The sequence below is a fragment of the Muscardinus avellanarius genome (genome assembly GCF_963383645.1).
Source record: "Muscardinus avellanarius genome assembly, chromosome: X".
Taxonomy (NCBI): Eukaryota; Metazoa; Chordata; class Mammalia; order Rodentia; family Gliridae; genus Muscardinus; species Muscardinus avellanarius.
Window position 1 is genome coordinate 119,578,093 of NC_137792.1, and position 25,515 is coordinate 119,603,607.

The window sequence follows — 25,515 nt, forward strand, 5'->3', positions numbered from 1 at the left end:
TCCAGTGTGTTTTTGGCACCTTTTTCAAAATTAAATTTGATGTGTATGATTTGATCCAGAGTCTTCTTTTTTTATGGTACTAGGGATGGAACCCAGGGGCATTCTACCTCTGAGCTACACCCCCAACCCTATATTTTATTCTTTATTTTAAAACTGGGTCTCACTGAGTTGCAAATGGCATAAGTAGCTGAGGCTGTCTGTGAACCGTGATCCTCCTGTCTCAGCCTCCCAAGTACTGGGGTTACAAGTATGTGCCACCATGCCTGACTCACAATAAGCTTCAAAAAATTATAAATTAAAGAGTTTATAATGAAGGCAATAAAGGTGTCTCAGATGCCACTTGAAATTAATATCTCCCCTTTGTTTACTGCTTTATTATTATTACACTGACTCTAGATAACAATATATATTTCTTTCTTTTATTTTTGAGGATCTGGGGATGGAACCCAGGAGAATTCTACCTCTGAGCTACACCCCGGGTCCTATTTTTTTATTCTTTATTTTGAAACAGGGGCTCACTGAGTTGCGGAGGGCCTTACTAGGTCACTGAGGCTATCTGTGAACCACAATTCTCCAGTCTCAGCCTCCTAAATACTGGGATTACAGCCGGGTGTGGTGGTGCACGCTTGTAATCCCAGCATTTGGGAGGCTGAAACAGGAGGATCTTGGTTCATGGACAGCCTCAGCTACTACTTAGTTAGGCCCTTTTCAAATCAGTGAGACTCTGTTTCAAAATAAAGAATAAAAATAGGCCTGGGGGTGTAGCTTGGAGGTTAAATGCCCCTGGGTTCTATCTCCAGACCTGCAAGAAAAAATAATAATACTGGGATTACAAATGTGTGCTACCATGCCTGTCAACAATATATATTTCAACAAAGTAGGGATGGTTATAAAAAATGATGTTCACTCTAGATTTCTCATTGCTAAGGTTTGAATATAATTAATTAACTATATATTGGTGTAGTAATAGTTTATTTTCATACACTATTGGTAAACTTTGTTTTTACTAAACATTAAACTAAAATAATAACATGTAGTTAATAGAAAAAAAGATCAAATAATCTTATTTATTTTCCAAGTAATTTCCATATTTTCTACATTGTCTTTATATACTTAGGGTTATATTGAGTTAGGTTTATACTTAATACAGTATAATACAGTTTCATTGAGTAAAGTTTTAATGGTGTTTCCCTATTTTCCCAAACCTACTAGCTATTTGGTATCTTAGTCCTGCCCTGTTGAAAATGCTATCTAGTTTCTCTGGAGGAATTTCCTCAAAAAGCTAGTATAGTCTGGGGTTAAATTATGTTCCTTAATGTTTATTTAAGGTAAGTGACCATATATGGAGATATAAACTTTAAAGATGTAGCTGAATTAAAATGAAACCTAAGACAAGCTATAATACATTCTGACTAGAGTTGTTACACGAAAAAGAAATTGAACACACAAACATACAGCAAGGGTAAATTTACACAGAGGAAAGACTATATGACTATAAAAGGGAGTAGGCAGGTATCTGAAAACAGAGTCATCAGAAGAAATAAAACCTTCTAAAACTTTGAACATTAATTTCTAACCTCAAGGACTATTTGAAAATATTTTTGTTGATTAAGACACCTTGTCTGTGGTATTTTGTTATGGAAGCCCCAGAAATATAATGCATAAAGAGCGAGAAAATGGAGGATGGATAACTAAATCTCCAACATAGTGATTTTAAAAGGCTGATCCCTAGATTTAGATGAGTAAAAATACCTATTTTTCTTAAAGGGCATTGATTTTTGCATCTTGACAAAACAGTATACAATATTGCAGAGGGACATAGGATGACAAGACAATGCATATTTAGTCAAAAGTAATTTATTTCTTTTTAGTATTAGATTAAACTCAGAGGCATTCTTTCTCCAGGCTATCCTCCTAGCCATTTTTAGTTTTTGTTTTGGAACAGGATCTCACTAGGTTCCTATAATCTCATTAGGTGTCTAAGGCTCTTCTGGAACCTGTGATTCTTTTGTCTCAGCCTCCCAAATAGTGGGATTACAGGTATGTGCCACCATGCCTGGATACAAGTCAAATTTTATATACTTAAAACTGGTAAGAATTTTAGGTCAAAAGACAAAAATATATTCAGAACATTATTGACATCTTTTTTTTATGTGATACTGGGGTTTGAACCCAGGGACATTCTACCTCTGAGCTACACCCACAGCTCTATCTTTCTTTTAAATTTTAAAACAGGGTCTCACTAATTTGCTGAGCACCTCACTAAGTAGCTGAGGCTGGCTTCAAACCTGCGATCCTCCTGTGTCAGTCTCCCAAGTACTGGGATTACAAGATTGCGCCACCACACCTGGTTTGACATTTTCTAATCTAAACATCAAGACTGCCTCATGTTCTTCAGTTGTTTGTTTCATATTAATTGACTTTTGTAGTGTAAGATGGTATCTCAATGTGCAGGGGAAGAGCTGGAAAACACCATCGTTGTATCATTAACACAGCATTTAACAAAGGGGACAGTTAGGGGAAAATTCATCCAAAGCTCTCATCAAAGTAAACATAAGAGCACTTTAGAATCCTTTAATGAGGTTTTAGAAACCTTTTGATTCAAGTTCATTTGAAATAGGCAATGTATAAAACTAATGCCTAATGTATAAGACTAATGCCTAATGTACCATTTAACATCGAAGATGGACTAAACAGTTTTCAATTTATAAAATAAATATTGATATAGTCTCAACCATAGTATAGCTGTGTGCTGTTGTTGCTGTGGTAGTGAAATACCACATTAATATCATTTGGTATAATTTAGTATTTCCTAAGTTTATCTTTCTTTGTCAATATTTTGCTCATTTTAAAAACTACAATTATGTTATAGTGAGGTAATTCACATCTTAATGTAGTGCTAAAATAATGATGTGGTTCCATTTTTGCTCAGCAATCATCTTTTACATTTTTGGCATTAATCATGTTTATTGGCCCATTACTGCTATAAAATATTATAATTTTTTATTTTGGTTACTTTAATTTCTTATTAAAATATTCCTATCCACAAAAACTATTCCTTCTTCATTACAGAATCACAATGTCTTATTGATTTTAATTGTAATCTCAAATATTAGAATGGTAAGTTATGTCAGTGCTCCAAACCATAAATTTTCTCTTTGCCCTTTGGTAGCAAGTGTACATCAACAAAGTTCTGGATGAAAAAAGAGAACAATAGGTATAATCATAGGATTGTTACAAGTTCTTAAAGAACCTAGCAAACTCCATATGATCAATATAATAATTTTGTATTAATTAATCCAGTCTGTCAATTTTGACCAAATTTCCTGCCTTATCATGTAGGTTTACTGAATGCTTATAGCGGGAACTGAACAATTTGCTACTTATTTACTCCCCATTTCATTAGAAAATCTGTATCTCTATAGGTTGGGCCAGGTACCCCTTAATTTTTACATATATTGCTAACAAGTCTGATGTTTGTCTTCATTCATTTAGTTGAAAACTGATTAAAGCTCTCAGTTTAGGATTAGAAAATAACTTTCACCACAAAGGAATGTGAAAGGGCCCTAAAAAGGAGAAAGAATGGAAAAGCGGGTAGAAAGTTTATAGAATCTATTCAGAGATATTTGATTATCTAATTTTAAATTATAAGGTAAAATACCAATTGTTCCTGAGAACATTTTCTTGAAATTCCTGTGCTCTAAAACTGCTTTTATAAATATAGCATTTTAAAGCAAAAGTATAAGAATGTCTATCTCTTTTAATCAGAATTCAACATGAGGAAATTAATTTATTTTAAGGAAATAAATCACATAAGTGCTTTGAGTTCAATATAATTTATAGCAGTGTCATATTTTAAAAAAACCCTTAAAGACATTGTTTAAAACTTATAGTGTATTAACTCATTAGACTACTATAAAACATTTATAGTTTGTAAGTACAATAACTACAGCAATATTACAATGTATACAATGTAAAATGGGTATCATTCAAACAAAACTTAGAAGAAAATCAAGTGCAAATAATTATACTGTTGAATATTGAAAATATAAATATGTTGATTTAATATATTTTATAACCATTAAATGCACACATTTTATAAAGTGCCCAAGTATCCAAAGCTTAAACCCTATACAAAACAAGGTCAGAATTTTAGGCAGCATATGAGATAGTGTCAGTCTAGTGGAAATACCATGGTCACCGTACCAGCAGGGGAATGGGACCAGAGCCACTGACCCCTTAGTAAATGAAACACAAGGAAATAGATGGAACTAAACACAACCATTTTGTTTTTTTAAATCCAGACTATCTGGTGTTACAGTTGTTTGAATACAACCTTTTATGTGTCTGTTCAAATTATTCTAAATGCCCCATATATGTGTGATTGCTTTCTTTATAGATTGAAATAATGATTCTTTCTGCACAGTATGTTAAGGGCCAGGTGAAATAGCTTTGCGACTGTGGATCATGACAATATATTAGTCTACACTTGTGCAACTTCTACTAGGTGATCAAAGTATTTCAAATTATAAGCAAGGATTTCATGTTTTATCCAACTTATTTTTTATAAAAAGCATGGTATGTAGAAAATACTTGCTTCTTTGAGGGCTGAATCTGAATATAAGTCGTCTTATTCTTACTGAATATTTTCATATATTTTTATCAGTGCATTGTAATTATACATCATAGTGAGTTTCGAAGTGCTACAAACATATATGAACACAACACTTGGTGTATTTATTACCAGATACATCCCCACTCCTCACTAAAGTATATTGGTGATGATAGCTTCATATATGAACATAGCATTATTTGTTCTCACCATCTCTTTCCTCGAATCTCCTTCCACTATTCTACTGGTACCTTTATGTGTTATGCTCTTATAAATTGTGTGTTCTTTTTGAGTGGACACAAACTGTCCTTTAACAATATAGAATGGAAGGTAGTATGGTTACTTAATGGCCTTCAGTACAGTATATAAGTGCTTCCAAAAGATATCCATTATGATTCCAGATTTGTTGTGATAACCAGTAAGAGTAGTGGGCTTCTATAATTAGTGAGAACTTTTTAGTTTTCCTGGGTATAGCTTACATCCCTATACTATTAAGGATTTAAAAGTGTCACAAAATGTGATATGTGTGGTCAGTAGTAATTTTAAGAAGCAATATTAGTGGTTATAACTCTAAAAACAAACTAAAAAGCCTTCTTAGAAAATTGTCAAGTTGCAATTGGCTTATATGAGTATTTTTTCAGGTGGAAGTGAATCATCATGGGATAAAGATAAGATGCAGTCTCCACTTGCTGCTTCTGGACCCCAACATGGAATTGCTCATGCAGCCCTGGCTGGTCAACCTGGCCTTGGGAGTGCTCCTACTCTCAATCCACTGCAACAAAACCATCTGCTAACTAATCGTATGTATACTGCATTCCTCAAACTAGATGTGTTGAGAAAAATGGAGCCCAAGACCCACTAGACACTTTGAGGGGGCAGAACTTAATCTAATTCTCTTCAATAAAGTTTAACAACTTGTAGTGACAAAGGAAGGGAAACAGGGAAACAATTAAAATCATGGGACTTATAGAGTGGAGATAAATTGGGATGCCAGGGAGCAGAGTAAAACTGCATGGAAGGTTATTTAGCAGAGTAGTTAATGTTTTCTGGAATCACATAGACTTAGGTTTGACTTGCATATTTCTTTGTGTGTGTTTACTACTGGAGATTAAACACAGGGTCTCTTACATCTTAGGCAAGCACTCTCTCTTTGAGCTTGATATCCAACCCTTTTTACCTCCCTCCCTTTTTGACACACGGTTTATATAAGTTGATTAGGTTGGTCTAGAACTTGCAATCCTCCTGCCTTAGCCTCCCAAGTAGCTAGGATTAGAAGTTTGCAACACACAATAGGCTGAATTCCGCATCACTGTTTGCCTTTGAGAAATCACTTAGCTTTTCTAGATTTTGATTTCTCCAGTTACAAAAAAGGGATAAAATACACCAGTGCACGTTTATTATGAAGGCTAAAATAATTATGTAAAAGTTGTTAGTAGTGAATTTCATATAGTAAATACTATATAAATTATCAGCATTTCTATTACTTAATAATCTAATCATGGCTAATTTATAAAAATTCAGGTTTAGAAGGTGTTTTAAGGGTCTTGAATTAAAAGACTCAGAAATCTTCCTATAGCATAATAAGTATTGTGTATATTACTTGGCTAAAATTGTGTGATTTATTTCACAAGCAGAAAGTCCAGGAAGGAGTTTCATTGTTCTTTGCCTCAAAACTTTTACCACTAAACTCTTTGATTCAGACAATGGAATACTTCTGAGATATCTTAATATGATGTTCCAAATCTTGGAAATTAATCAAATTTCTTACTTTAAAGAAGTTATCATCTCAAAGAGAACATTTCCATAGAAAATGGATTGTTGAGCAAAGGCAAATAAAACAAATACTAAAAGAATTATAAGTACTGTGGTATAAGGAGTAACAAAAAAGACTGAATAAGTTCGACTTCTGTAATAAGGAGGGTGACTTAGAGCACTGCTGTTTTCTAATCTCGCATTTAAAATATTTTAGCGGACAGTACTCCTCTCTTTGTAACAATGAAAACTGCACAATATGAAAGTCACTAATTCTTTAGATTCATCAAAGTTTAAAGTCACAGGGTACCACCATTTCAAAAATGAAAGAAACAGGCAAAGACATCAAAAACAAAGTTCAAAAGTTAGAAGATGACAAAGCTACAGCTATATTTTGATAGAAACATTTAATAATTAATTGATTAATTGTTTGGTAATTACTAAATTTAACTTCACAGACTAAAAAAATATTCAGAGTGGACAATATTCCTTAATCCCTTATCTTCCACGAGTTTTATCTTCAGGAACCCTACCAGTTTCTCAGGGTGAAGATATAAGGAAATTTTATTTATGCTTATGTCAGGGGGAAGTGAAAATAACCACTTTATAATATGATCAGAGTGTTTCATTCTCCTTAAGAAAAGCCTGCAATCTAGTTTACTTAACATTTATACAACTAGTTTTAACAGAGACTGTCATAGGGAAATGATTATACTAAAATCCTTTAACCTTTAAATTTTGATGTTTAGAGGAAGGGAAAATTTAGGTACCGACCCTTTAAGTGTTTCTATCTTTTCTAAAGTGAAGTGGAAGCTAAAAAGCACTTCTAAAAGTCACATCTCATTATTATGGGAAATACACAGAATGGAATTCGACTCAGCTAGAAAGAACAAAATCATGTCATTTGCAAGAAGATGGAATGACCTGGAGAACATTATGTTAAGTGAGATCAGCCAAGCACAGAAAGAGAAGGGACATGTGTTTTCTCTAATATGCCCAAACTAGGGAGTATTAGGAATACCAGAGGGTCTCCAGATAATGGAGGGGAAGCCTCAGCAAAGCTAGAAAGGAAGGGTAGGAGAGGAAGAAGGCTGAGGTTGATTAATGGAGGAGCTACATCCAAATACGTGTGAAAGTATGAATATAGCATGGTCAACCTGGACACTCATTGCTGTGAGGGGGAAGGAAACCAGGGGGAGAGAGAGGACACTAAGCACAGTCTGAATGTATGCCATTTTCAATATGATCCACATAAAAATAAATAAAAATAAAAAGTCACATCTCAAGAATCTAGAATCACTCTCTGTGTCCCATATAATAAGATTGTAAAATGTTTCTTTCCCTCATATTATTTTGTGGCACTGGGGGTTGAACCTAGGGGCATTTTACCTCCAAGCTACACCCCCAACCTTATTTTGATTATTTTTGAAACAGGTTCTCACTAAGTTGCAGAGGGCCTCACTAAATAGCTGAGACTGGCCACAAACTTGTGATCCTTCTGTCTCAGCCTCCCAAGTACTAGGGTTACAAGTGTGTACCACCACACCCTGCTTTCTCCGCCTCATATTTGTAGACTTTTTTTCCTCCAGTAATAGGGATCTTATGTAATCAGATTTTATTACAGCTAAAAGAGCTGAAAGCTTTGGAACCTACTTAAGATGAGTTCCCTAGAGAAAACAAAAACATAAGAGACACAGAATCAAGAACAGTAGAGGAAAGGTTGACCCCAAATATGGCAAGTAAAGTATATAAGATAGATTAATTTCCAGCCTGATTAATATAAAACTTTACTCTAATGCCCTATTTACTTCAACCTCCTGATTACTCCCTAGTTTCCACATATGAAATAAAATATATGACCCTCACTCTCTGTGACTGGCTAATCCCATTTAAAATACTGTTTTCCAGATTCATCTATTTTCCTGACAATGGCATTATTTTGTTCTTCTATATTGCTGAGTAAAACTCCACTGTGTGTATAATCCATAATTTTGTAATCCATTCATCTGTTGATGGGCTCTTGGGTTGGCTCCATTATTTGACTATTGTGAATTTTGCTGCTATGAACATGGATATGCATATATTTCTGTATTTCTTTGGTTACACCCCTTTGAAAGGATATCCCAGAGTAATATAGCTGGATAATATGGTGGATCCATTCCCAGTTTCCTGAGGAATCTCCACACTGAACTAATTAATAGCAGCCGAATTTCTGCCTCTGTTATTTAGAGGAATGAAATCTATATATCTCCTCAAAAAACGCTTCATACTGATTCCATGATGTTTATTTTTATGATATGGGAAATAAGAAAAAAGGGATGAAAAAGAGTCAAGCAAGTTGTTATTAATATTGGATAATTGTGAGTAGTATGAATACAATGTTAACTCTCATAGAATTGCTGTAGTCTAGAGTCACTTGAAAAAATTATAGGCAAAGATGTTTTAGAACATTTGTTAAAGATTATTGATTTATAGGATTCTAACATAATGAAAGCTCACTGTAGAGTCAGTAGTTTAAAATTGATTATAAAATGCTTTGCTTTACTTATAATCATGTTAACAACTATTGCACATAGCTTACTTTCTCTAGATTTTACTCAAACACACATTTCTTCTTAAAATCTCAACCTGATAAGGAGTAAGTAGATACCAATTTAAGTTTGCTAACTTTTACATGGTAATATATCTGTGACTACCACAAGTTGAATTAGGATAGTTTTTGAGGGATATTCTTTAAGAACTTCAAAACATGTGAAAATTATTTCAACTTGCATCAGAAAATAAATTTATGCAATAGCTGATACTGTTAAGCAATATTGATATTTGTTATTAAAATAGAAAATGAGTTGATATTATAATATTAAGATATTCTTTATTGAAAAAGACTTCAAATGTGAGCTATAAGCATTCATTTTAAAGATTTATATCTAAAATACAATATATATTTCCTGTCTTATTAATTATTCTGAAGGTTACATAAGATGTATTCTCTTCTACCAGCATTTCTATTAAGTCTCTTAAAGAAAATGTTAAAGTAGAAATTATAAACATGTCGATACATTATAATAATTAAAATAGTTATTTCTCATCTGTTAAATTTAAAGATGTTTGCCTTTACTATGTTAGGTTTTGTAGATGAAATATTGCACCTTATTAATATTTTGAAAGCAAAAGCAAAAAAATATATTTATGATTAAAAGTCTGTGGATATTTTTAAATCATTGGACAATATAGAATCCCATAGGTGCTATTAATGGCCCCAATAGATTCTAGGATACAATGAAACTTGATTAAAAAAAGCCTTGATATGAATTTATATACTTTTAGAAAACAATTTTATAGCATCGTAACATGACAAGTTTAACAAGCACTGTCTCTTTTAGGACTGGATCTGCCATTTATGATGATGCCTCATCCTCTACTTCCAGTCAGCTTACCTCCTGCATCAGTTGCCATGGCAATGAATCAGATGAACCATCTCAATACTATTGCCAACATGGCTGCTGCAGCCCAGATTCACAGTCCACTCTCCAGAGCTGGTGCCTCTGTTATAAAGGTAAGACTCATTATTCAGAAGAGGACAAAAGTGGCAATTGCATAAAATTTTTTTGATAAAATATTAGCAACATCACTGAATCTTCTATAGTAACATACAGCTCATTGACTTTGTTGAATATCATATAGCATTGATGAGTTTGGTTTATGACAAGGCCTGACAGGGTTTTTTGTTCTGTTTTTTCATTCTATGACCAAAAATCACAGTATTAATTCATTCTGTCAGTCTATCTCAACATCATGTGCATAGTATAAGAAATGAATGGCTAGACTGATGACAGAGTAGAAGAGTATAAAACTATTCCCATTGCTAAGATGAAACAAAATCTACCATGTGCACCTTTTTGGAATTTAAGAGACATTTGTGTTATATGGTATACTGTGCAGGACTTATATTCGCACAGACTTATATCCCATTATCCAATTCTGATTTGTCACCGATTGGCTGAATACTCTTGGTATTACTTAACCTGCCTGAATATGTTGCCTCAACTATAAAGTGAAGATCATAGTAATAATCTGTCTAATGTATTTCATTGGGTCTCTATAGATAATGTAAATAAAATTTCCTTACAGTCAGTGACACATTAAAATATTTATACTAATTTGTTACATTATTAATACCAAAATTAGAATATATTTTTAAAATGTTATTCCTATTGGGTAATGTAAATCAAAGAATATTTTATAATTCATTTTCCTCTTTACTACTATTTTTGTACATGTTCTCTCTGTTTTTTCAAATTTAATGAACTAGCCTTTTGAATATTTTTTTATTGATGCATTGTAGTCATACATCTTAATAGGATAAAAAAAGACTTGTGTAGACATACATGCACACATCACCCAATTAGTCCTTACCCAATCCTCACCCCATTCCCTCCCCATCCCTCCTTCCCATGCTTGGCTTAGTGATTCACTTTGATGTTTGTTTAAGTGCATCATGTGCTTTAGAGAGTTTCCCTCTTCCCCCTTTCTATCCCTTCAATTAGGTCACCTTATTTGCTCCTCTGTAGGATCTCCTTCTTCATCTAGAGTTCCTCCTGCTACCCATTTCTCCCTAGCTTTCACATATTAGGAAAAGCATACAATTTCTTATTTTTTGTGACTGACTAATCTCATTTAGCATAATGTCCTCCAGTTCCATCTATTTCCCTGTAAATGATGTAAACAAATATTTTTTTTTCTTTTGGTGAAAAGGTGTTCTTAGAGTATATAGTATCTTAACAGTATAGTTAATTATATCAACCCAGTAATTTGTTACATTTTCCCTTCATTTACTCAACAATTATTATGCACTTGATATATGATTCATGTCATTATATTCAGAAATAAGGGAAACTAATACATACTATATCATGCCTAATTTCCAGGAGCTTATAAGCTAAATATGACCTAAATATCCATTTAACTTGAACTGACAGGACAGACTATGGCAGACGACATAAGAAAACCACCAAGTACTCCAGTAGTTTAGAAGAGGGAGAGATCATTCCTAGTTTGGAGAAGATATGGAAGAGGCATCACAAAAGGAATTACCATTGATGAATTTATATTGAAACTCAAATATTTGTGGTTGTAATAGGCATGGTTATGAGAGAAGTAAAGACAGAGAAAATGTAGTAGAGTGGCCATTTTTGTCCCATTTTAAATTTAGCTTTCAGTTCAGAGAGCTTCTAAATCTCTGAACAAAGTTTAAAACATAACCTTTGTAGAAAAAGAAAAGACAAATTTATGCTTTTTATAAAGCTCTGAAAATATTTTCCTAGGTTAGTGGAAGTGTAGCTCCTATACAGACTGTACTTGTTAATGGGCTAGTTTATCATAGTTTGAACATGCCAGAGTTTAATCTGGGAATTACTGATAACTTTGAGAACAAAATTACCTATTAACATTGTTTGAAAGATGAACTAAGATTCTTATGATTGAATTGGATAACAACTAATAAAATATAGCCTCACACATAAATTGAAAAATTTTATTAAGAAACAAACATACTTAAAAGTGATGATATTGTTATGCTGCTTTGAAATGATGGGAAAGTACTCTTAATAGATGCATGCTTATGGTCCTTCAGAAGTACATTTGATTAGTTTTCATGAGCACCATTACTCAGACTGAATTAGCTACAATTTTGTTCAATGTTTGGAAATTTGGAAAGCTTTGTGAAGAATCTGAAGCCAAGAGGCACTTGGGAATGGGGCTTGCAACTACCATTTGATCATTGGTAGTGATAATTATAGTTATGAAAATGGAAAAGATAATTACTGTCTCTTAAATCCAAATCTTGTTTTATTGTTAGCTTATTAAATATTATAATTATAATTTATTGCTGAGTACTCTATTTCATATGCACACTTTTTAAAAAGGAAATCGGAACCATCACAAACACATTTTTACTGCTTTTTAAAGGTTGAAATTAGATCACATGCATCTATTCCTGCCAAATATACAGAAGCCATTTTATCCTGAAAAAAAATTATTTCTACTTTCATGTATTTTGACTAAAGTAGGTTGGAAGATATATATTTAATTCAAATATATTTTGAAAAAAATTATAAATCTATTTGAGTGTGAAAAGGAAATGAAGAAAATATTTGTAAAGTTCCTTTTTTAGCCTGGACAACATAGTGAGACCATGTCTCGAAAATATAAAAATAATAGCATAATTTCAGTGACTAGAAGAAAGGCTTTTAATAAAGTTGTCAAGTGTTGTATGCCTTGCAAACAATCTATTATATCCAATTTTAAAATAATAAATCAAGTCACTACTGTAATAAAAATCTTCGAAGTAATTGACAAATAGGTGTTTATGTATTAAAGCTTTATCCCCCTTTCAGGAAGTTATCAATATGATGCCAGTCATATGATTCTGAATTATGAAGTTTCAATTGTATTGCAACAGAATTCTCTTTCACTCTGCTTCTTTGTGAAGGATAGTTTCAAAGTTCAATCTATTAGAATCCTGAAGACATTGGATAAACATATATTGAGAATTTATCTTATAATAATACTTGCTGAATATGGGAACTAACCAATCAAAATATATTTTATGTACTTGCATTTACAAAAATGTTTATCCTGTTAGTTTGACATTAAACTAGATGTAATTAGTATTGTTTATTGTTTTAAAAATATCTACATTGAAGCTATCATGTTTTTATATTTTAAAGATAAACTTCCTAAAATATGTATGACAAAAAATTTAGAAAAAATTCCATAACTAGGGAATTTTATTTTTGACAAACTATAAAAATTAGGGAAAGATACAATGGCCTGATTTATTAAATTGTCTTCACTGTATAAAAAATCAATTTAAATCAAAATTTTCAAAAATCTTATATATACAGTAAAATACTAGGACAACTTACAAAAATAACTTATGTGTTTAGTTGTATTAAAAATTTTAAAAATTCACAAAAGAACTGTCAGCCCTATCAATGTGTTTAAATTATTTTTGCTGTTTGCATTATTTTTAAATTTCAGATGAAAATTTAATTTTTTCAAATTATTTTTTAAATTCCCTGAGTGAAAAGGAATACAACAAGCTATAAATGCAAACATATTTTCAGAGTATATTTTAAATATTTGCCACTATTTAGTATGGTTTGTATTAAGCCAATCCCTGTGCTAATGCTTGTCACTGATGACCATGAAACATTTTTACTGGACACCAGTCATGCAGTATGTGCTTTGAATATTCAGATTTTGTGATACATAGAAGATATCAAGTTAATAGATGACAGGCTATACAAGCCATAATTATATCCAGAATTTAACATTTCTGACCAAGGAGCCATGCGAACAACTATTTTAACATTTTTTGTTTCAATTTTCCTTTCTTCAAAATGGATCATACTTTCCTTTGATATTTATATTCAGAATTTATATTTACATTGCAGTTAGACTAAATATGTAAACTGGTTAAGCCAACCTCTAGACTTAATTCAAGCAAACAAATTTGTTACTTTTTAGCAAAATCAGTTATTGACAACCAAATGAATGAGAAGAAGCTCTGGATACCTGGTTTAAAAAGTTCTTCCATAATTTTATTTTACATTTGTCGAGTATTATGTATCAGGTAGTTGCCAAAGTTTACAATTTAGCAGGTAAAGAAAAACAATGGACTAAATTATTGTATAAATTCTTAATTGAGAATTTAGATAGACAAATGAATTATTGGAAATAGTTTGCTTTTGTGCTCTAGGAGACAAGGGTTTCTTATTCATAATGTGAAAAAGTACATACAATAATTTAAATTTTCCTACCTTCTCTGTGTTTTATTAGTAGTTAGTGTGGTATGTTTGTCTCTACATTTTTTAGGTTCTTTAAAAGGAAAGTTATGTGATGCAGACAAAATTTGAGTGTATATTTACAAAATATACATATTTTTGATAAGGTAAGAGTCCAGTTGTGTCTGTTTGAGAGCTCCTAGACATAGATGAACACAATACTTATGTACGTATTTATTACCTTCTATTTTCTTAGGCAAATAGTGTTGATCATAACAATAAAAAATTCAGACTACTTTAATGGACTTAGTGCTCGGTGTTTCAGATTTTGTATATGGACCAGCTTCTAAAAACAAAATGAAACAAAATAAAAGAATGAATTCTGACTTATAATATTTGGCAACTTCTGTGGTATAAATATTCCTACCATGACTGATTCGGGTTTACCAACAATTTAAACACTGGCTCACAAAATTCCTGAACACTTGACAATTGGGTTTGAATCAAACAGGCTCCAAGATAACACTCTCCTTTGACTAAAATAGGAAAGGTTTAGCAAATAAAACTCTTCACACCTCTTTTCCCCATATAAATTCAATAAAAACAACACAAACTTTTCTAACCAGTTTACCTATTTGCATTTCTTCAGAAAAGCATAGCAAATTAACTCAATGTTTGAAAAATAGCAATACAAATCAAAGAATAAGTGATTCAGTTTATTTATTTACTCACATATTTATTGTGATGTTAGAGATTGAGCACAGGGACACATTACCTCTGAGCTGTACCACAAGCCTTTCTTATTTTTTATTTAAAAAAATTTTTGTGGTACCGGGGATGGAACCCAGGGGCATTCTACCTCCAAGCTACACCCCAGCCCTATTTTTTATTCTTTCTTTCGAAACAGGATCTCACTGTCTTTCAAAGGGCCTCACTAAATAGTAGATGAGGGTGTTTATGAACCATCATCCTCCTGTCTCAACCTCTCAAATGCTAGGATTATAAGCATGCACCACCACTATACCCAGCTTATTTTTTATTTTGAAACAGAGGCTCGCTAAGTTGTCCATGCTGGCCTCCAGCCTTCTAACCTCCTGTCCCAGCCTCCCATTACTGGGATTATAGGTGTATACCACTGCAATCAGGCCTCAATTTAATTCATAACCCTTTATCACAGAATGATGTCAAATTTGAAAGCAGTTGGCATAATTGCATTTGGCCCAATTTCTTCAATCTGTATGTGAATACTTTTACCCCAGTGTGTAAAAAGTTTGGAGATTTGAGGTGTAATGCCTGCCAATATTCCTAAGTAGTGAACATGACAACAGGAGAATTGAACTGGCTAGCATACTTGCAACTGCTGATTTTCCCACAGATAGGGAGAAAAAATAGCTTTCTGGAGCTCTTAAAAGTTATTTAACTTTTAGAGACTTAGAATTCTAAACAAAAAATATATCTTTAGTAGTTGGGTAGATTGACTTACCTCCATGGATTTAAACAATAAATCTTAAGTGTACAGAACCTTCCTACTATAGCATTACAACTCAAGATGGTAGCCACAGGCTACATATGGCTACTTAAATTTATGTTAATTAAATAAAATTTAAAGTCCAGTCAGTTCCTCAGTTGCAACAGTTTTATTTCAAATTCTCAATACCATGTGCTATTTATGGATATATTAACAACAATAGAGAAATACAGAAATTTCTGTTGGAATTGGATGAAGAAGATTGGATGATTACAAGCATTTGGGAGGCTGAGAAAAGAGGATCACAGTTCAAGGACAGCCTCAGCTACTTAGTGAGGCCCTTTGCAACTCAGTGAGCCCCTGTTTCAAAATAAAGAATAAAACACAGGCCTGGGGGTGTATCTCACAGGTAAAATGCCACTGGGTTCCTTCTCCACTACCACAAAATAAATAAATAAATAAATATGGATGAAATGTCCTGAATCATTAGTCAACTTTGAAAAAAATCCAATAATTTCAATTAAAAATGAACAATTGTTTCGCAGGTAGGCTTTCGGATGCACAGAAATGATAATTATTTCTGAAGGTTACTAATTCCATCATTTTCTCTCAAAAGACAAAAACAGAAAGCATGTAACTTATTGATTGAGCAAATATGTAAGATGTGCATAAGAATGTGTCACACTGGCTTGTAAAAAAATGAAACAAAGGGCCACCCTAAATATAATTTATAAAATTATATGCGATTTGCAACAGGAGCCATTATAATATCTTAGATAAGACGCATTCAGAAGCAGATTTTATTGAAGGCAGTATGACATAATGGGTGTCTTCCTGGGTTTCAATCTTATTTCACCATTTATTTTTTAATTTTTTATTGGTACATTGTAGTCACAAATCTTAATGGAGTACAAGATGGTGGAGGCATACATGCACACACCACTCATTTAGCCCTTCCCCAATTCCTGCCCCATTCTCTTCCCCTCCCTCCTTCTCTTGTTTGATTTACTGATTGACTTTGATATGTTTGTGAATGTACATCATGTGTCCAGTTTGCTTTATTTCTTAATTAAATGGAGTTGATAATTTTACCTGCTTCATAGCATTAAAATTTTACTAAATGAAAGAAAATATGTAATGCAATTATATCAATAATTGACACATAAATATTTAATGTATATTAGATAATATTATTTCATTTATGTTATATTCCATGTTCCATGTAGAAATAGTAATAAATAGGAATAAATACCATAGCAAAAAGCTAGACTGAGACAGAAGTAGTTTCATGTATGTAGGTTTTTCTGTAGAGCTCTCTTATCAGTACCAGGACCAAGAGTACCCCCAACCTAGACCACTTACAGATATTTGATGCTCTCTCTAAAGAGCATTTTATCTTAATGCCACAAAGGAATGATTAGGGGCCTGGTTCAGCTAGAGTGGTGCACATTCTAATATCCAAACTTACCGGATTTGTACTTTCTTTCAAACAATATTTGAATGTTTGCATTTGAATTATTTCACCTTTCATTTGACCTACAGGCACATATATACTATATGGAAATACCCATTAAGCATTCAATAAATATTTGTTGCATAAATGAATGAAAGCTAAGGATTCCATACATATTAAATTTTGGGGTGTGTTTGCAGCATGAACAATCCTTACTAATATAGGCTATATTTCTGAAAGTGGAAAAGATAGTACAGATTCACAAACAAATATTTGTCATTATTGTTATTTTGCCAGCCACTAATTTTGGAATATTGCTATTACAGTAGCATTGCTACTTTCAGTACTGGCTCAGATCCTTTTAGTTATTGGCTGAGCTATTATCATTCATAGTTACTAACTAATATAGCCATAACATGAATTGGAAATTGCATTATTATCATTAGGTTTATAAGACTATTCAGTTATATCATGGAATGTGGCAAAATTCTATAGGCAAAAATAGGTAAGACATCAGACTGCATAAAAGTCTATTCCCAATTTGTCATTTCAGTGTTCTGTACCTCATTTCTCCCTTCATTTGTGGGATACATTCTAATGTCAGTGTGCTATGCTTATTTTCTGATAAATTTTAAAAATTTAAGTAGGAAGCTTTTTTTTGGCTGTTTACTAATATCATCTGATTAGCTCTGTTTCTTGTTTGGTTGAGCAGCTGGCAATTAATGAATTGATAGGAAATGGTCACAAGGCAGTGGCATTAGCATGTGAACATCTGGTATTAGAATTAGTCAACATGTAGAGGGCTTTTTGTGATCATTCAAATACACTAGAAAATCACTCTTTGAGTTATTCTAAGTGCTCTATGGAACGACAAAGCTATTAGTGTCTTTTAGTACATGAAATGGACAGATACATTGAGAAGTGAAGGTTGTTTGTATTTGTTTGTTTGTTTGAGTGTCAGAGCTCCAAGCCCACAACCTACTTGGAAGACATATTTTCCTATTGAAGCACCGTCCTCCCACTTGAGCCCATTTACATGTTAAGAACCAGCAGATATCATGGCTGATTCCCATAATCTGGAAACTTCTTCCAGCACAAATTGATCACATTGAAGAGTAAAAGGGTCTTTGTCCAAACATCACATAGGTAACAAATATAGTATGCCTATGGTTTTGGATTCTTTCATGGTTACATGTTCCATCTTAATCCACAATCTGGCATTATTTATATTGTATAGTATTATGTTGGCTCTTTAATTTGAGGATTGATATTATGTCTTCAAAATCATTTCAGAATTAAAACTAATATCAAGAGAATTTTCTCTGAATTTTAAGTTACTTAACCACTATTGGAGATAAAAGATAAAATAATTGTATATTCAATATTTCATAGATTATAAAATATGCATATATAATTTCTAGCTTAAAATAGGAAATTTAACAATTGCTGCTATACTTTTTTTTCCATTTAAATCTCATGAGTCCCCTTGCCCATTTTTCTTTTCCTTCTTTTAGTTCATGAACACTGCTCTGTTCTTCTACTTTAACTATAATTTAGCAAGGTTAAATTGGTGATTGGAGAACACATATTAATTTAATTGGTTCATAAAGATGAACAAAGAATCATGCATTCAATAATATTGATAAATGAAAAATATGAACATTAAATTATTCCCCAGAATGAATGGTAATCCAAATTAAGAGCAATAATGAACAAATTTGTTTTCTTGTTCTTGATTTTATTATTAGAATCTGTCAATTTATAATCTGTTCTACTATAGAACTCTCGTGACAGGACACAAGGAATACACCAATTAAACATGAAATAAGACAAATACATTAATAAAATACTGGTATTCAGATAAACATCCAAAAGCCACTCCTCAGTAGTGAAATTCCATTAAATCCTTTAGTAACTCATTAATGGATTAACATTTGGGAGAGCATACTGAAAGCTAAATTCAAATTAAATAAAAATAAAAACACAAATTACATATTATGTAATACTTAATCCAACTGAATGCTTGATAATGATCAATCTAATGAAATATTAGAGGCAAGAAGTAAACATTGAGATATCTATCATTAAAAGACAATAAAAATTGGGCATGGTGTCACATGCTTTTATTTACTTATTTATCTTTTATTTTTATTTTTATTTTTATTTTTGGTGGTACTGGGGATGGAAACCAGGAGCTTTTCTACCTCCAGGCTATACTCCCAGACCTATTTTAGATTTTATTTGGAAGCAGGGTCTCACTAAGTTGCCGAAAGCCTCACTGAGTAGCTGAGGCTGGCTTCGAACCTGTGAGATCCTCTGTCTCAGCCTCCCAAGTGCAGGGATTACAAGCGTGCCCCACCACACCGGGCTTGTCACATGCTTTTAATACCAGTATTTGGGAGACGGAGACAAGAGGATTGTAGGTTTGTGGTCAGTCTCAGCAACTTGACAGGATCCTCTGCAATTTGGCAAGACCATGTTAAAAAATAAGAAGCTAAAATAGGTCTGAGTGTGTAGTTCAGAGGAAGAATGTCCCTGGGTTCAATCCCCAATACCACAAAAAAAAACAATGAAACACATGTGCTCATACATATGACCACAAAATAGAAATGCTTAATATGCATATAGTTGTAATGTATAAATTCTATTTATTCTACCATATTTTCAAACAGATAAGAGAATATACTGAGGTGAAAAATGATATTTATAAAAAAATGGTTACAGTTGACATTTTAATGGCAATAAACTGAATCTTAAACCAAATTGTGTTACTGTGTAAAAATTTGAATTGTCTAAACATTGGTTTTGCTCTTTATAAAGGAAGATATCATTTTATATGATGAATATTTCCTTTGACTATTTGTGATATATCTCAAAAAAAAGGAAGTGTTATTCCAGAGGAGGGTAATGCAACGTACTAATTAATAATCATTTCTCCAGTGATTCTTTTTATATATGAACCTTAAATTATACAATTATATGATGGAATCTGTGTTATTATTTAAGATAATTTTACTAATTGCAAGGATAAACAGAGGTTTGGTTGTTTTGGAATGTATCAATTTTGGAAAGCTCCCTCCATTGCTACTTTGAATCTGGCGAACACTTCTGCAGTGTTTCAGAGGAGCTACAGCTAGTGTTGATGGGGCAGGAATGAAATACATGAAGAGTAATATGGTTATAAAAGTCATAAATGCCACATAAAATGAAGTCGTCAATGAGTAAAAATGATTGGGGTTTTAGATTCGCAATTTTCCTTTTTAAATGCCCTTATTGATTTGTCGAAAATACCGTTAACCCTGTATTTGGCAAATGGTGAGGACATTATCACTTGTGTTCTCATTTGTAATAAAACAGATTAACTTGCTGTGAAATTTTAACTAGGCTGAGACACAACAGTAGCCACCTAATGAACCAAAGCACATTGCATTTAAGTAGCCAAATAGATGCATACTGATTACAGGGCTGAAAAATGAATCTGTTTACTTGCAAAGAAGAAATTGTTCACAGAACTATCATTATTTGAGGAAAAATAAACATTCCAGTTCCACATAGATTAAAAAAATACCTAACTCTAAATCAATATAAGACACTGGACTGATGGAACTTGATTAACATGGGGAAAAAGGCTGACCTCCAAGATGCCTTAGGAAAATAAGAAAAATCAACTAAACTTTGATTGAATTTTAAAAGTGCAGGCTACAAGATATTAGAACAGAAATATTGCTTTGTGCAAAATGTTACTGTCACTTTTAATATTTACTCTCTAAATCACGTTCTCAAAGTTAGTTTACTGTTTCATATGATATGTTTTTGAAAATGGCAAAATAGTTTGAAGATATATTATTCAAGCTTATATTGTCTGATCATATGCTAATTTTAAGCATGTAGGGGAAACGTTTGTGACAATTGTACTTTTTCATATGATTCATAGTATTTTCCATTTGTATAGGTGTTCTTCCAATTTTCTTTATTCAGTGTGAGCTTTCAATCTTTATTAAATAGAATGGACACAACCAAGTATCATTGTCATTTGGATTCTCTTTTTTTCCAAATGATCAACTGTATAAATCATTCAAAAATTTTCCATTTTTATTATGGCAACCAATAATGCTGCATGTGTGATTCTTGTTGGCCACTACACAGTAATTCTGTCTCTTCAGTTTTATTTTTGCACAAATACTTCTGTGCTTTGTCTCTATCCATTCATACAGAGGTCTAACCGAGATAAATGTAGTTCAGGGAATTGTACACTTTTCAGCAAACTTCCAGTGTTAGAATTCAAAAACAGATACTGAGTGCTCTGCATGTTATGCGCATATTTTGGCATAAATAAATTAGACTACATAACAGTAAAAGCTGAAAAATTAGCCTCACATATGAAATTCTTTTTATTGTGTGTGTGTGTGTGTGTGTGTGTGTGTGTGTGTGTATGTCTGCATGTACACATACTCCCTACAGAATGTATTTTTAAACATTACAGTTTAGGTTGCATTTCCTAACTAATGAACACCCAGTCTCTTCAAAAAGTGAAAGGATGTACAGCATGAGAGTTTTATCTTCACACACCAATGATCCAAAGTATACATAGAGTAATTGGGAAAAATTATTCCTTTGTTTTGCTTTTTTTCATAGTTCTTTTTATTTTCACATTTCTCATTAATGTCCTGCATAGTAACTGCAAATGAAATGTATCAGTATTTTACTCCATTTAAAACATTGTTTTCAAGTTATGAAAGTAGCTATAAAAATAAATGTATTAGCCAGGCGTGGCAATGCATGCTTGTAATCAGAGTACTTGGGAGGCTGAGACAGGAGGATTGCACAGGTTAGACGCCAGCCTCAGCTACTGAGTGAGGCTCTCAACAACTTAGTGAGACCCTGTTTCCAAATATTATATAACATAGGTCTGAGAGTGTAGCCTGACGTAGAAGGCCCCTGGGTTCCATCCCTAGTACCACAAAAAAATAAAATAAATAAATGTAAGCCGTGCATGGTGGTGCACGCTTGTAATCCCAGCATTTGGGAGGGTGAGACCTGGAGGATCGCGGTTTGCGGATAGCCTCAGCTACTTACTGAGGCCCTCTGCAACTCAGTGAAATCCTGTTTCAAAATAATGAATAAAAAATAGGGCAGGGGGTGTAGCTCGGAGGTCAAATGCCCCTGGGTTCCATCCCAGACCCGCAAAAAATAAATAAATAAATAAATGGAAAGAATAAATAAATGTATTATGTTTTGTAATTTTTATTTAATTAAGACACAATAATGTAGTACATATACACACAGTCTACTGTTTACTTCAGCATAGTTATTGATGGTTAATTAAATGCTAAGTGACATTGTAGAACACCATTTTAAAAGTGTGCAGCACATTTATCACTGTAGTAGCGTTCTAATAGTGTTATAACAATTTGTCACAAATTTAGTGGCTTAAGACAATACAAACTTAGTATTTATAGTTCTTTGGGTTAGACATCAACAAATGTCTCAAGAGGCTAAAAACAAGGTGATAGCAAAGTTGCCTTCCTTTTTGTAGTCTCCAAGGAAGAATATGCCTTTTCCCCCATCTATTGGTCACATATTGCTTGGCTTAGAGTCCCTTTACTCCACCTTCAGGGTAGCAATGCTGGATTCACTGTGACCCTCCCTTTATGTCTCTGTCTTCTACTTTTAAGAAAATTTATCAGATTGAGACTACTCGGATAATCCAATATGAGTTCCATATGGCCATCTCGGCATGTGGTGGCACATGTCAGTACTTGGAAGGCTGAGACAGAAGGAGCATAGTTTCAAGTCCAGCCTCAGCTATTTTGTAAGGCCTTCTGTAACCTATTAAGGTCCTGTTTCAAAATAAAAACAATAAATAATAGGACTGGAGGTATGCCTCTAAGTGAAATGCTCCTGTGTTCAACTCCAGTACCAAACACACAAACACAAATAATAATCTCCGTATGTCAAGGTCTTCAATGACATTCACAAAGCCTGCGTGTCCATGTAATGTGGTATATTCATAGGTTCTTACAATTAAGATGTGAACTAGGTATCCTTGGGAAAGGGTGGCATCATTTGCCTTCTAAAATGACAGGTCGCAAAATGTTAATTGGAGTTAATGAAATAACTTTTAACTCTCATACTATTATTTTTGCATTAGAAAAATTATTTGGCTCCAGAAGATTCATAAATCATGGGCCTTTCATGCAAAATCAACATGAAAATGTACATTATACATTCAATAAGTTGATTAAGGTTATGGTGATTTTTTTTTTTTTGGTGGTACTGGGGGGCTTTCTACCTCTGGGTCACACTCCCAGACCTTTTTTATATTTTGTTTGGAAACAGGGTCTCACTAAGTTGCTGAGAGCCTCTCTAAGTAGCTGAGGCTGGCTTCGAACCTGTGCGATCCTCCTGTCTCAGCCTCCCAAGCACAGGGATTACAAGCGTGCACCACCATGTCCGGCATGTCATAGTGATTTGAATACTGGTTTTGCAATTATTAATAGAACATTGAAATTTTTTTGTGGTACTGGAGTTCCTGGGAGCCCTTCTGCCTCCAGGCTACACTCCCAGACCTACTTTATTTTTGGAAATAGGGTCTCTTAAGCCAGCCCAGCTGGCTTCGAACCTGCGCTATCCTCCTGTCTCCGCCTCCCAAGTGCAGGGATTACAAGTGTGTGTCATCATGCCCGGCAGAACATTCAATTTAAGAAATTCATTATATATTAATTAAATATTTTATAAAATAAATATTCTCTGTCCTAGAATGTCTGTCATTTGGTTACATTTATTCTGTATGTGCCTAAACATTGCAATTTCGTTATTCTATTGATCAAATTAACCGATTGAATTAGGTCTAGTCAACAATTTGTGATGCATAAGCATAGTGAATAACTTTGATATTTCATAATAATTTTCATAATCACAAATCTTCAGAGCCATAGCAGAGACAATATAAATATGTAAAACATTTTAATTCAAGTTAGTTAAAACTATATAAATCTAAAAAAATCTAAGAAAATAACAATGTCAGACCTTAGTTTCTAACACTTGGAAAAAAATTTATTATATCCTATGACTATCCTAATTTTTGTTAGTAGAATGCTACATAAGTTTTTAAAGTCTGGTTGCTTAAAAGTCTATCATTTCCATAGTTTTTGTGCAGAAAAATCAAACACATACCAGGTGCTATTATTTGTGAGTTTTTCTCCACTGCTCTCCAGTTTTCACATATAGGAGATATCCTTTCTAGTTAGATATGACTTTCCCTCTCCAGCCCTTGGCAGGAATTTTAAATGAACCAGGATTCTACTATAACAGTAACTTTAACTACACCCATATGTTTATGATAATTCATGAGTTTTCTAGGAAGTGAAGTGGGAACAAACTTTTCTTGAGCCTCCTCCTGTACCCAGTGTGGTGCTGGTCCCTTTTGCCTTCTACTTTTATTTAACTCTCACAATAGTATCTTATTAAGTTCACAAGAACCCAAAATGCTTTTTGTCTAAAAATGTATATTTAGTACAAGGTACGGTGGCTATGCACTATCAGAGTAATACTGTAGGGCACCAGCATTTCAAATGTTATGAATTCAGCTCTCTTGAAAACCAGCGTATACATGGGGTTTCCCTTTCTGTTTCCTTTTGTATCAGGAGCGGATCCCAGAGAGTCCTTCTCCTGCTCCCTCTCTGGAAGAGAGTCATCGCCCTGGGAGCCAGACCTCCTCCCACCCCAGCAGCAGTGTGTCCAGCTCTCCCTCTCAGATGGATCATCATTCAGAGAGAATGGGTGAATATCTTTTCTGAAATGTGTACTTAGTCTAAGATATTCTTTCAGAAAGTCCCTCACTAGGCAATGGATAGGAGAGAAAGAACCTGGAGGAACTGATACTTTCTTAATATAAGATGGCATTTTGAAGTGGTCACTTTTCATTGAGAAGCCAGAATGACCAACAAAATAAAATTTGAAGTGTTAGATTTTTTTTCTGCAAAAGCCTTCCTTTGTTGTATCATTTTATCGAATGAGAACAATTATTATGAGATTTCTGGTAGAACATATGTTAGTTCAATATGCTGTAGGTAATAGTGCAATACACTTTGGAACGTTCCTTCGGAACATTCTTTGGAATATCCTTTGGAATCATGGATGATAAATCATGGTTTAGGCAGTTGGTCTTTTAAGAGTGGTTAAAAAGTGAACAAATTATGATAAACTACATTTGCCACAATTTGTATCATAAATATGGAACCTTATTTTCCCTATAGTTTTATTGTCTCAGAAGTGTTACACCATAAAACACTATTCTAGAAATTGGTGGTGATATCACATATTGGATACCTGAATCTGGCTATAGGTCTAGCACTAACTAGCTATAACATCGTGGACATGTGTTTTATCACCTAGAGTTTCTAACCTATTATATGAAAGCAATTACCTCTCTGCTTAATGC

General features: G+C 33.2%; 1 protein-coding gene across 3 annotated transcripts in view; it reads left to right on the forward strand.

Annotated features, from left to right (window-relative positions):
* Positions 1-25,515, forward strand: part of DACH2 (dachshund family transcription factor 2) — a gene marked incomplete at both ends in the record, with an annotated part of 512,202 nt that overhangs the window by 411,076 nt on the left and 75,611 nt on the right. For all 3 annotated transcript variants that reach the window (XM_080719413.1, XM_080719414.1, XM_080719415.1), the window contains 3 exons: positions 5,254-5,412; positions 9,748-9,920; positions 24,719-24,854. In XM_080719413.1, the coding sequence (XP_080575539.1) occupies positions 5,254-5,412; positions 9,748-9,920; positions 24,719-24,854 (468 nt within the window). The remainder of the gene's footprint in view (positions 1-5,253; positions 5,413-9,747; positions 9,921-24,718; positions 24,855-25,515) is intronic.